At 48.3% G+C, this 14,274-nt stretch overlaps 1 protein-coding gene across 1 annotated transcript; it reads left to right on the forward strand.

The window, feature by feature from the left end:
- Positions 1-2,159: 2,159 nt before the first annotated feature.
- Positions 2,160-7,165, forward strand: LOC122388465 (adipocyte plasma membrane-associated protein-like). Its single transcript, XM_043379603.1, has 7 exons — positions 2,160-2,382; positions 2,659-2,775; positions 3,233-3,401; positions 3,644-3,778; positions 4,640-4,762; positions 5,004-5,151; positions 5,619-7,165. The coding sequence occupies exons 1-7, from the start codon at positions 2,235-2,237 to the stop codon at positions 5,889-5,891; spliced, it is 1,113 nt and encodes a 370-aa protein (XP_043235538.1). The 5' UTR covers positions 2,160-2,234; the 3' UTR covers positions 5,892-7,165.
- Positions 7,166-14,274: the final 7,109 nt, after the last annotated feature.

Here is a 14,274-nt window from a genome sequence, read left to right on the forward strand (position 1 = left end):
TTGTCCCATAGTGTAATAAATGGAAACTGTTGTTCCCTTTTCAAGGTACTCGCGGATGCAGAAAGCGTTGGGCCTAATTATTAAACGCACCCTTCTATCAGCGACGCACGAAATCGACAAATATCATCCTTTTTAGAGCAGGAGGAAACGAACACTTGTGAACATAGCTGTACCTACAACAGTGCATAAGGAATTGGAATTCTGGGAGTTTTTGAAATTCGGAGAAACTCAAGTTGTCGACAGGTATGCCCCCTTGTACGTCAAAGACCGCCTAAAAAACAAACGTCTACAAATGAAGGCAGTATTCGTATGTTCGTTATAATTGCAGCAGCCTAGCAACATGCATTGCGGTCCGATGGCGAATTACACTCGTGCTAAAAAACTATGCCGGTAACTGCCAACGTACTTAGGTCGTAGGTGAGGAGAGGAAGGGTTATGTCAAATGTCAACATCAAAGAAATGGCTTCATCTGAGCTGTGCCTATTGTACATAATTCAACCAATCTATGCATTTCGTTTCTTGCAATCTACTCATGCTTTCACTCCAGCTTCAGAGTAATCATCCCATATTGTACGATTGATTTCTATGGCAGTTCGCAATTGCTAGCCACGTCTCACCTCCGTCTGGTGGCCCCGCATCGGCCCACTCGGCCGCTCTAAAATTGACTTACGGAGGAGGATGGTGGCTTTTATTTTAGCTTCTCCGCTGACTGCGGGGAGCGCCGTCGCCGAGGTAGGAGCAATAATTAGCTTATGTTTGGGACTAATTTCCACGCTTAATTAACATTTTAATGTTATTTTAATTATTTCATGTTAATCTTTGACGCATTCTCTTTCTATTGATACCATCCACCGGTCTGAGAATTACTGCCTTGCTGCGTAAGGGCCGATAAAAGATCACGCTTTTAGGGGTATCTCTTCAACATGGGGCAGGAGCAATAAATAGAGCGCTCTACTTTTAGCTTATTTCCCTGGTATGTCACCAACTGTTTTTCATGCACTTGAATGGGGGTCGTACTATTTACTGGATTTTTTTGCCAGCTGGCGCTGTATGGTGGCTATTTTTTCTATGAGTGCCATTTTATGTGTTCAACTCCATCTACTACCTTTTTATATCAATAAATGCCATGGCTTTCGTCATTGATCTTCATCTGGCCGGCCAGACTGGGCCAGTTGATCTTATCAAGTTGTTAGTAAGTCCCCTTGAATGGGACTAGTGTCTACAGCATCAGGCCTCAATAGCATAGGGTCTAGGTCAAGGCAGTATATAGCTCCTAGATGCTGCCTGTATCAATATGTATTTGGTGGTATGACATTTGTATCCTAATTCCATGGTACTTGGAATCATTTTGCTAAAATATTACTGACTGATATGAATAGTTTTTCATGTAATGCATGTTTCTTACATATAATTGCTTACCAACCATATGCAAGCAATGCTGTGTGCTTTTTGTTGATAAGTTTTGATTCTCATTTCAGGTTTCAGGATGGGGCTCCTAAAATGGATTGGACGTATGCTCCTTGACTTCACTGTCATCACCATAGCTATAATGCTGTTCCCAGGAATATCCCCAAATGCTGAATTTGAGGTTACTAGGTATGTTTCATCTTAATCTCTTTTGTTGGTACCTACTTTATTTTCTGCTGGGTGCTTTAAAGCAATACATCCAGTTTGATGTGGGTATTTGCAGTTGAAGCAAACTGTCATATTGCAACTAGCATTGTATCACAAAAATCTGGATCATTGTCTGATCCTAAAACACAAAAACCCAGGAGGGTACCTACCTAGGGATAATGTTATACCTTGTTGGTTAAGCTATTGCAAGTAAAACAAACTCCTGTGTTATTGTTTTATTTCTCATTTACCTACCTATTTTCTTTCTTATCATTAATTTATTTCCCTTAATTGCTTTAATCAGATGTTAGGTTGGTATCTGTGATTCTTATTAAGAATCATTGAACATAGGTATTTGTCATTCTTCTTTTGACTTTCGTATTTTTAATTCAGTTACAACTAAATCATTTATATATCATTATAGTATGCTGAGCTTGGAAATGGGCCATAAGCTGCATAAATCCATCTAAGATCAGTATCTAAACAGTTAGCTGAATGTGACTGGGGCAATATGAAATCAATTTCACTGCTGTGCTTTCTCGCTGTCAAACATCCGTGGCAGGTTCTCAGACAGTCCGCCGCTGGAGGGCGTGCTGGAGCGCAACGAGCGTCTGTCCTCGATGGAGCCGCTGCTGGGCGACCTGGCCACCGGTCCAGAGTCCACCGCCAGTCGCGGCGGCGCCGTCTACACGGGCGTCGAGGGTGGCGCCATCCTGCGGCTGACAGACGACGGCGGCGCGGAGACCGTCGCCCAGCTGGGCCGCTGCGGTGAGTGCTGCGACAGACTGCCGCACGCCTGCAGTGGTGCTATGTTCCCTCCTCTCGGGCTGGGTATTTTGATAGTGATATTTGTCAATATCCGGGGAACTTGCCAACAGCGACGTGACACCGGTCCCATCGGAGAATCGTTCCCTTCCAGCTACATGCTTGACTACACATATTTCCCTTCAGCTAGGTCATGATAGGCAGGACTTAATTTTTTTCTGTTTATCGAGCGTAGGTAGTGCGGGTTTGCGCTGATGGTTGAATGTCCCCTCTCCGCAGACGATCCTCTGGACAGTCCGCGGTGCGGCCGGCCGCTGGGGATCCGGTTTGACCAGCAGGGCCGTCTGCTGGTGGCCGACGCGTACCTGGGCATCCACCGGGTCAACGTCAGCTCAGGTAACAGCAGCGTCAATTTCTGCCTCGGGAACTTCCGTCAATAAACGCTGCAACGGACTACATCCCCTGGAAAAATATCATTTATGTACATATTCTGGATATTCTTTTGGGGCCAAAAACTAGTAATGCGACATAAGCTTGTGCTGTCGTTAAACACTTTCGTTGCTATTTTCATGCAGTATAAAAGCAAAAAAATAACGGAATAAACTCCTGATGATGTTAATAAAAACTGAAGCTAGAAAAATGTAAGGTTTGCGTGATTTGCTCAGCTGCACCACTAGATCAGTGCCCGTGAACTAACTTGATCATTGCTGATTTCGCGACTTAAATGACATCGTGAGTCGTAACTGTCACGTATCATTGTATTATTCTGGTGTATCATTGTACCGATTTAATAACGTTTGTACTCGCCGGCTCGGTCTGTCCCGACCTGCTGACGACCGTGCCCTACCATCAGGCGCCGTGGAGCGGTTGGTCCCGACTGGTGTGATGGTGGACGGCGAGCCACTGCGGTTCTGTAACGACGTGCTGTCGGCCAGCGACGGTACCATCTACTTCACCTCGTCATCGGCCATCGCCGACCTGCACAACGGCTTCATGGAGCTGGCCGTTCGGGGCACCGGCAGGTCAGTACGGGACAACGGCAGGTCAATCCACCACGGCTACAGGGGGAGGGTAGTTATCAATGCTCTGACAATCAGGGGCACCAGTAGAATCTGGTCCGCTGCTGCTGCAAACGAGGGTCAGAATAGATCGTCTGAGAGCTCCTTAAAGATAGCAACGATGAACGAAGAGCACGAGCAGTTTTTATAGGAGATGAATACATTGTCAGTAATACATGGACGCCAATTCTAATATATTTCCGCAGGCTGTTCCGACACGACCCGGTCACCAACACGACCACGGTGCTGCTCTCTGGGATCAACTTCGCCAACGGCATCGCGCTGAACGGCCGCGAGACGGCGCTGCTGGTGTCCGAGACGGCGCGCTACCGGGTGCTGAGGTGAGGCCGGACACCAAGACACAGTGCTGCTGTTTCCTCGCCTCTCTGGTATTACCTCGAACTCTTTTCGGATTTCTCTTTATCTGTCTCGTGACCGAGTCTCGCGCGTTAATACATATAACATTTCTTTTGATCAGACGTCGCCCAGTCCGACACCCTTGACTTCATCGCTGTTCCGTCATTTACATCCTTAGGACTTCCAAAAGCTTCTCCACCACACCTCAACCCCCTGTTCCGGGCTGGACGGGCAACTTTATTCTATGCGGGATTGCCCGTAAGAGCACGCCCGTAGCCGGGTGCGGTGAGTGCTGGGGGGGGGGGGGGGGCTGGGTGGCCTGTCCTCTGGACAGGCTCACCCCCGGCGACTCACCAGGATGCTCGTCCAAACCAATGTCTCCCCCTAATTCCTATCATCCTTCTGGCCCTGAAATGGTCTTGTCAGACCGAAAGGGACTACCCCGTCCCCAACATAACAGCAAATCGTTGACTTTTCGTCACTCCCATCCTTGTCTGGCTTTTCGTCATTCCCAGTTAGCCAGTTGGGCCGCCACTGACACCCGTCGCTCGGGTGCCAGTGGCGCGGAACGGAAAACTAGTGTAACTCGATCAAAAAATGTTGCGTTGGCGTCGCTTGCGGCTCGCCATTTTACCACCACTTTTGTCCAGCTGACTTCCTCCCCCTCTATATTTGTAGTGTGACCCCTGTCCCACCGACTCCTGTATCACTGACTCTTCCCTCTATTCACAGGGTGTGGCTGAAAGGCGGCCGCGCCGGTATCAGTGAGGTGGCCGCTGATTATCTGTGTTGGTAGTATGTCCCCTGTCCCACTGACTCCCTCCCCCCCCCCCCTGTGTTCGCAGGGTGTGGCTGAAGGGCGGCCGCGCCGGCACCAGTGAGGTGGCCGCTGACAATCTGCCGGGATTCCCGGATAACATCCGGCCGCGGCCCGACGGCGGCTTCTTTGTCGGCCTCTGCGGACTGCGGTGAGTTGCGTTCAGCTGCGGTGAATGGACCGGGGAAGTTGTGCGGAGCGGAAACGATGCCGGCGTGGGAGGTATCGCCTCTGAAGTAATGGTCGGTGTTGTGAATACTTCCGGTTTGCTTGCACACGTGAGTCGTGCTGTGGGTGTCTCCGCGGTTTTCCATAGATAACACGCGATAGATAAGCTCAACGTGTATAGCACACGAAGAAGCCTCACAGTCTCGCTCTTATCTGTCCATCAGGTACCAGAACCCCCTGGCCGAGGGGCTGATCAAGCCGCACCCGCTGCTGGCCAAGTTGCTGCTGCGCATCCTCTCTGTGGCAATGACGCCCATCAGGCTACTGGAGCGCGCCTTCCCAAATCCGTACACGCAGACCATTATCTACAAGGTGAGTGCAGGACAAGGCTGGCTAGAAATTGCATGGCTGTTGGTTAGGCTCGACGGTGATGATGTAAACATCAGCTGGCTTGTGCAGCATTTCGAAGATGGTCCCCAGTTTTGAGAAGGGAATGAGCGGCGAGCGCAGCAGCTTACTCAGCATTTATTTCGATTCTAGTGCTTTTCGACCTTTAAACGAACGTCAAACTTTGACTAGAGGTCTGCAGACAGAATCATCACCTAAAGGAGCGGCGTATCAAATTCACCGCACCATTTATTCACACAGTCATGCCCATTTCAAAGTCCATGACTCCAACTGTGAGTGGAGAATTTTTCTGTTGATGATCAATGATCATGACAATGACAGATAAACAAATAAATAACGTTCCATCATTTTAGTACGAAGCAAAACCATCCAATCGTCCAGGACACGCGCGGCGGCCCCCTGACACATAACCCGCCGTCCCCCGACCGCAGGGCGTCACGATGCGCACCATGCAGCGTCTGTCATCATACGGGCGCGCACTGCACGCCATGGGGCTGGAGCTGAGTGACACGGGCGCCGTCACCGGCAGCCTGCACACCTCCCGTATGGCGTGCATCTCTGAGGTAAACGAGCACGACGGCGCACTGTTCCTCGGCTCGCCGTTTGAGGATTTCCTGGGCCGGGTGCCCGCGGCGCCGCGCACCATACGAGTGCGCACAAAGCACACGGATGGCTCGATGTCGGTTAGCGTCGGGGATCAGTAGTGATGTGTTTGTCTCGGGGAAGATGGAGATGAAAAGATCACAGCTGATGTGATGGTGGGATCTGGGGTATAGCTCGTATGGTGGATGGTAAAGAAGCAGAGAGCTGCGTGTAAGGGTGGTTTTGTAAGGCGTATGAGAGTGACTGGCATTGGGTTAGGTGTAGATGGGCTAGGCGTGTGAATTGCGGAGCCTCAATGAGATTCATCGGCTGCATTGGTGATTTCATCCATTTTTCACTTTCTCATCGATCAGTTGGTTTGTGTTTGAGGGAGGACCGGAAATCCGTTTGCTAGTGAGTGAGGTGCGGGGGCGTGAAAAGATGGACCTCAGATGACGTGGTGGCTCACAGACTAGCGTCCGTACCATAGAGGACGCCAGTGAGGCCTACAGAGAGCCCAGTTCACATCCACTCGGCTGTGCCTTGTCCGAGCTTGTTGACGTTGAGTGTGTGCTTCCCCCTTTGTAAGCCGTTATTATCACGTGTCTTTCGCAGGCAAGTCGGGGACTTACCGTAAAAACATTTGTTAATGTGCCATTTTTTAAGCAATAGCCCACGGACGCAGCTTCTTTGGATAATGAGCCTAAGAATGGAATTTTACGAGCCTTCCGAGACTTTTCTTTTGCACAGGGCTCAGATAGTCTTTTTCACAATTGCTACCATTGGGAATCATTTTTCGATATTCTTGATGAACATTTTTAATCACTCACATGCCAAAAAACGCGTTTCATGAAATAATCCTGATGGTAATGAACTAATTCTGTCATTTTATTTTATGCTTTTGCACTACAAAGTGAAATATCTAAATAGATAAGATGCAAAAATGCGTTTATGGTCACAGGCAATAAGAGAATTTTCGCTCAAAACCGGCACGCTACAAGTCTCCGCTTTTGCATTCACACTGGCCCATACATCTCACGAATATTCATAATAAATCACCAACGTCGCAAATGTGATCTACGCAGCTCTCAGTTCACTATTGTCATCGTATCATTGATTGTCCAGTCACATCGAGTCAATACTTGGTGCAATAACGACTCCTGAGGATCTCTGTGTTCAGTGTTTCGGTCAGTGCCGCAGTCGCGAGGCAACGTGCCTCCGTCGTGTTGGTAGAACATCATTCATCGAGTGGGTGAGGGTGAATGTGTGTTCGCGGGACGCAGTCGGTCGGCTTGTCTGACAGCCCGACCTCTGTGAATGTGGGAACTCCGAGGAGCTTATTTCCCGCTCTTTTCTGAGTCCTGATGCAACGTTCCAATAAAGATCTGAAGCAAAGGATGCTCTCTTTGTAACGGGAAATAATTTGGAATGAGAACTGCATGTCCACAATCAGAAAGCCAAGTCTCTAATTATGAACGCCAGTCTGACTCTTACACATGACATTTCATAGTTTATCTACTGTCCACACCTTTTAGCCTGTCCCAAGTTAACACCAAATGTAATAAGTAGCATTGTTATCAAAGCCTTGTGATGAACGCTCACCAGCACGCCTGCCCGTTTTTTCCTATTATCCTCTGGCCGTTTGCCGTGCCGGGTTGTGACCTGATACGGTGTGAGACCAGGTATTTCCGATAGCGACCGCGCTATTCTGCGGGCGGCTGCGATATCCACTGTCCGCGCTCCGTGCTGGATTTTCTGCGAAAGCTCTCTTGCATCACTCGATGTGGCACCTATTGATCCCGATTCCCGGCTGAGAGCCGCTATAGCGAGCGGTGCGCTGGATGTGACGGGTTGAGTCATCTGGGTAGGCCTGTACCGGCCTGTTAGCGCCGCTGGGACAGTTCCCGGAAAGGTGACCGCCGCAGAACTGGTGGTCTCTGCTGGTGGGGACACACACGGGCCGCGCAGGCTGCCCCTCCAGCACCACTGTCTACTGGGGAAAGGAGGGAGCTTTTTCAGAACTGAGTGTGGGATTAGGGGCTTCACTGGTGGATGTAGTAAACACTGACCATATCGTAAACTTGATGAGTGTGTGCTGGGATGCGGATAGCCGGGAAGATCCACTAGATATGGGATTTTACGGTCATAACCCGGTGACACCCTACAGCAGTGATGAGCCATGGCACTGGGTTTCTCCTAAGCATTAGTTTTGTGCTCTGTTCTCTAGACTGTACGGGGAACTGCGGAGGGATGGGTATCGGACAGTTGACTGTGGTGACAGCTGTCACAGAGTGGTCTCATGACGTCATACCGGTGGGGTTATGACGTCATACCTAGAAACCCGGCCAATGGAACAGCGGGGGCGGTTTCCCGCGGTCCTGGGCGCCAACCTGGGATTTCTAACCGATACAGCTCGCTTCGACTGTATTTTGTGGGATTATTGCAGCATTGTCTAGCAGGTGTGGATTTATTTACAGCTTATCGCGTCCTATCTGTGGTGTCTGATGTAGGGCATTTCCCAGAATCATGAATTAATGTATTTGTAGATTTTCATTTTGTTTATCTAAATTCGGACATTGCTTTTTGCATATTTAGACATCGTCCCTTTCATTGCACAAATGTTGCAGAGAACAGATAACAAATAATGTGAAGAATATGACGGGTAAAAAAGAATATTGATAATTTATGGGCTTTGATAATTCACATGCTGAGTGTCTCAAAAGTCTGATGGCCAATGATCTTGTTTAGTAGTTTGATTTTATTATTCCATAAACTTTTTAATTCTTACTGAACAAAACATGATTAACGTAACTGTAACTTGAAGAAAGAACGATGTAATTGAATGAAATTTGCAAGTGGTCATAACGGAGCAGGAAGAATGATATTCCGTTTGGAATCGTTTACAATTAAGTTATTCAGAAGTATTCCAAAAGCATACAAATGACCGTCCTCCAGTTTTTATATTATTATTTTTAGGACGTTTGCTAACGAAGCTTCATTTTAGTTATGTCGCTACTCAATAGGCTTCCCAGTACCAAATTACCCTTGACTTATCGATGAGCTTTGCTTGCATGCTGCTCTCTGACACATATATGATGCATTGTGTGATCAGCCGTAACGCTGTCGCGCTGAGACGGGTCTGTTGCCACACCCCATTGTATTAATTCGGTGGTATCGGTCCGCGGCAGCTGTGACCTGAATCGAGGGAACTCCCGGCCACTCAAGTGCGGCTTATATTGTGTTGTCAGAAACAACGGGGTCGCCTTTCACGTGGCACGGGTCTTTTTATGTACTGTGCTGTCACATTTGATGGATGTTTTCATTAAAGAAGTTTATCAGAGACGCGGAATGGGAGTCGCGGCCCTTCCCCGTCTATCCTTATATTTCCTTATCATGTTTGATGTTGTTGGTACTTTACATAAGTGGAGAGTCCCCTGCAGCATAAGTGACTCCCCGTCTGTAGATATTAACTGCTGCCATGCATAAAAAAAACATCGGGGGGGGGGGGGGGAAACTAGTAACTACATGTGAGACCTGTCGAGCGCAGCTGGTACCGGTAGCGCCCGCAGGTGGCGGCGCTACCTGCTCGGCCTTGCAGGGGGTTCCTGGGAGGCCGGCTCCCAGCTCAGTCCCACGCACAAGGGGGAAAAGCTCAAAAAATTGAGCGCTCAAAAAATTGAGCGGGCCCCATTATGAAGGAATAGGCGAAACGATGGTATTTTACAATGCCTTTAGCGTCACACTACGGCAAATATCGTATCCAAATAAGGTATCAATGGCAAGAGAGAGCAACAAGGTTTCTTCTCGAACACTCGCCGTGATAATTTATATCGGTGTTTTTGGAAAGAAAATGCCCTAAAGACGCTCAACTTTTTGAGCGCCACTTGTCGTTCGGGACCGCGATACTCAATAAATTGAGCGCCACGACAGACGGCAGTCAGCTGGCGCTCAAAAAATTGAGTGCCGGCCAGCATCTACACTCAATTTTTTGAGCGTTCTCCGTGACAGGTGAAGCCGGTACTGGCTGCCATTTTTGATGTTATGTTCGTTGAAATACGTTAAACTGAGTTGAAACAGAAATGCAGGAAGTTGAATGCTACGTGGTACCTAAACTTTTCACAAACCCATGGCATCATGTCACATTTCCGCTAGTAGTTTTATCGGTCTTTCGGATTCGGCACACCTCAAATAATTATACAAGGCTTGAATAATCCGTATGAATACTGTAATTGATATTCTCTGACTGTACTGGGAGAAGGGAATACGTGAATACAGAAAGATATCCACCCACGCTTGAATATTGGAGAATTATAGCAGGAAAAACTGTATTGCCACGGTTACAACTTACAAGGCCATCGGCCGCAAACAAACAAAAATACTATACAGTATACAATGTGGGTTAGATTCACAAACATCAAGTGTGGAACACAGAGACGAGCAAAACAACATCACATTATCGCATGCCAGCCCAACCACATTGGAACCGGGTCCGGGTGACCTGCGACCGGAACCTGCGTCTTGCCAGCATACATCACAAAAGCAGGAGGCAGTGTCGTACTGCTTTGATCCAAAATATGCCATATAACAAATGATATAAACAACCTAAGCTCGGACTAAGCTTATCATTATCAAATCCTTAACATGTAAAGGACGAATGGAAACATCGAGTCTCAGACCAGCAGTAGCAACGATCACAGTAGCAACATCACAAAGAACAAGCGGCATTATCAGACAGCCGTTTTGTTATCGGGCTACAGGCGGCGACGGCGTGGTTGCAGACCAGCTGCGAGGTAGCGGCGTGCGGGCAAAAGGCGCGGGCACACCTCCATGTGGCCGTGCAGACAGTGCGCGGTCGGCGTCGCATAGTGGGCGGCATCGGGCTGTCCCGGGCCGTCGAAGCCGCACAGGTTGTCGGCGCATGTGGGCGCGCGCGGTCACCACGGCCAGCTGCTCACCGCCAGCACAGACTGCGCAGCGTCGCCGCTCCGCCGGCCAGAACACGCAGACAACCCTTCTTGCAGTCGCACAACACGTCGCCAAACTCATTCACCTGCTCCACCATGTTGTTGATGTCACCGAGTCGTTCGAGTTGTGGCTCGTGCCGTCGAGCATGACCTGCCCGATCGGACACGGGTCAGTGGCTTCTGCTCCAGCGAAGTCTTCATCTTGGTGACGTCTTGCTGATCTCCACAAAGGCTGAGCAGATGACCTTACCCACAGGGACGGCCGACGTCCTCGCCAGCGACCGCTTGGTTGTGCAGACCTGCCAGAAAAAGAAAAGCTGTTTGGTGATCTCAAACGATTTTTTTCTTTATGCAGTGGAACAAAACGGAAACTATGTCATACAACAGGAACTAAAAAAAGATGCAGCCTAGGTCGTCTAAGAAATGGGTGAACATTGATAAAATTCTTCATTGAATGAATTCTGCAAATGCTTTTGATAAAATGTGTGGTGATTATAAGGAGACCACTTTACTATAAAATTGCTCAGGATTCCCTATCTGGACCTGTCAAAAAATCCTGACTGCACACCAACAATGAGCATTAAATCCAAAACCTCTACCAGGTACCTAGGGATAATTAAATTCTGATTCAGGAAAATATTTCACATCATACAAATAAAAACCTTTACTATATTGAAACTGAAAATGTGATGCTGATGCAGTGACCTAAGGGTCTCAAAGTATAATAATGAATTAATCTATTATAAATTTGGTGGTGACTGCCGACTGGCGTCTGGCGGCCTAGACCTTGAGGCTTGAAAGTGGCCTTCCTTTTCCGTTGACTCCGATCCTTCAGATGGAAATGATATAAAGGATCATATGAGCGAGCCAGTTAGCAAAGTGGCTATCCTGTTTCAGCATTCACCCACACAATAGTTGACTGTCAGTCTGTCATGCTGTCAGTGTTGTGAAGTAATGAAGGAGTTGAGTTTTGTTGATTATAAATTGTGATGTTATGTAAAGGACTGGAAAATGAATGTGAAAACTATGGAAACATATTGGCAGAGTATTGTCACTTACTATCAGGACATATGGATAGAGAATACATTCAAATTAATAAGAAATGCCAAATATCAAGGTACTCAATCACTGATGGCAGTGGACTATCATATGTTTTAATGTCAATTATATGAAAGTTAAGACTGAAACTACCTTTTACCTCGTCATAACTAATGAAAAATTGTGTGAAGAAAACATTCACAGCCTCTTTGAAGCACTTAGACCACTAAAAAACAAAAATTTTCACGTAAATATGTTGTGTCTCCTTCCTTCAAAACATCATATCGGATGGCGCCACTTTCGTCGACAGTTACTTATCTGCACGCAAATCGAGGAAAACGTGATTTGATTGACGTTTACGTGTTTCCAAATTTAAAATTACAGCATATTCAAACTTTTCAGTGTACCTTTTAACATCTAAGTACAACTAAAACGATAAAAACTTACCTTCAACACAAGGACGACGACAACCACGCGACCGGAGACGTCGCGACGAAATAAACAAACGGCGCCGCCAAATGAAAAATATTCTCCGATATGGGTAATGTGAAATTGAATCGCAATCATTTTGGGTAGTATGAAAAATGCTCTTTCCAACAGAACCCTAGTAAAAAACGTGAATGGACAAAAAATAACTTTTATTTCGACATAAATATTGGCCTGTTTTTAAGTCATCCTGGTATGCCGTAAGATTTCGACCTATAAAGTGGTGTTCCCCCAATCATTGAAGCTTGAGCAGTGAAAAATATGAAAGCCTAATCTGTTTTGCACCATTAGTGATTCTCCTAGGGTGTTGCCATTTCTCCCTAGGTGTTGCGAGTTGCTTTTGCAAAACGTGTTCCTGAAACGGCTCAATTTTTTGAGCCCTCAGCATTACGCCTATGGAAGCCTCTGACGTCACACGCTCAATATTTTGAGCGCTCAATAATTTGAGCTTTTCCCCCTTGTGCGTGGGACTGAGCTGACACCGGTGCCGGCCGCGCGGCGGTGCCACCCGTTCACAGAGGAAGACTCGGCTCCTGACGCAGCGCCGCGGCCTCCGGGCCGGGCCGGGGACGGCCCGAGCCGGTCTCACCAGCCGACCGCCACCAGCGGCTGTTTTCCGTCGGCCGCTTTTCCTGCATAGGTGATGAATGGCGATGTGCCGCCAGCCGGCCACCGCGCTGTGCTAGCTCGGCCGAGTGAGCTAAGCCGAGCTACGGGAAAGGCGCCCGCAGCTTATTGTGAGAGTGGCGGAGCTGTTTTGACGGTCTGCTTTCGCTCGACGTATAGACGCTAAATCTGAAGTGGCATGGGCTTACCCATGACAGGTCTCACAGGCCGGAATGAAGAACAAGAAGTCAGATGTTCCCTCAGCAAGCTTATTCCTGAACCATAGCTCTGAGTATATGTATTTCCAGAAGATGTTCAGCTTGCTGGAATGATGAGTTTAACTCCTTCTCCATTTGTTTAACCGTTTATTGTTAAAGCTGCTTTCATTCCTCTCTCGTCTGGCCTACGTGAACATTTTTGAAGAAAAAAATGCTTGACGTCGACGCCTAGCCCGTAATGGCTCAATTGGCTCATATAACTTGGAAATGTTATCCATGGAAGATTGTTTTCAAGGATCGGAAATACTTGTACAGACTCAGCAAAAACTTTGTATCATCCGCTCATTAACTGATAGTTGATCGAGACTCCGTTATGTCCTATACCGTCGGAAATTGAAGAACAAGGATCAACCTAAGGTAACTGTTCCCCTACTTTCTTACCATCACAGCTTAGCAGCGACATTGCGAGACGGAATGCAGCGTCTGCAGCACTGATCACGTGTAAGGTAATTGAAGAAAATGTTCCTAAGCTACCAGCTTGGGGCGGAAATTCCCAGTCTGAGATAAGCATTTGGGAAACGAGGCCACCTAAGGCTAGATTTGGGCCGTCCGCGGAGCATCTCGGGGCGGCAGCGGCCCACCGGGCCTGGTCACCGGCCCTGGCCCATTTCGGGCGATAGGTACTCCAGGCTCGGAGTTTCCTGCCGCCACAAAGATAGGCGCCCGGCTTACCCCTCCCCTTCTCATAACGCCACGCTTGCCGACAACGGTGAGCTCTGGTGCCGACTAAATAACGTCAAGCTGCGGACAACAGTGAACGTCGTTAGCCGTCCCATCCCGGTTGATGCAACGGGTGCAACCACGATCGTCTCTTATGGCAAGCTTCTGGTCTCTAAATGTCTCCTGAAAGCTGAGCCGGCTTCTCATCTGACTTCTATCCACTTAGTCGAACGATCCGACTGCAGGGGAACAACCGCATTGGAGCCATGGCATCCGCCGCGGTGCCTAAATATAGCTGCCGTGCACCGTCCGGCCAGCGACGGAGCTGGCCGGACGGTTGGCCCAATCACGTTTGGCCCAATCACGACTTGAGTTCAGCACGTGTTCGGCCGATCGGAGAGCGTGAGCAGTCAGTTTTAGTCGGCGGGCCGTTAGCGGTCAGTTTCGGCGACCGTGAGCGGTCATCCCGAGCG

The sequence above is a fragment of the Amphibalanus amphitrite genome, unplaced genomic scaffold, assembly GCF_019059575.1.
Source record: "Amphibalanus amphitrite isolate SeventyFive unplaced genomic scaffold, NRLGWU_Aamphi_draft 000323F_arrow, whole genome shotgun sequence".
Lineage (NCBI taxonomy): Eukaryota > Metazoa > Arthropoda > Thecostraca > Balanomorpha > Balanidae > Amphibalanus > Amphibalanus amphitrite.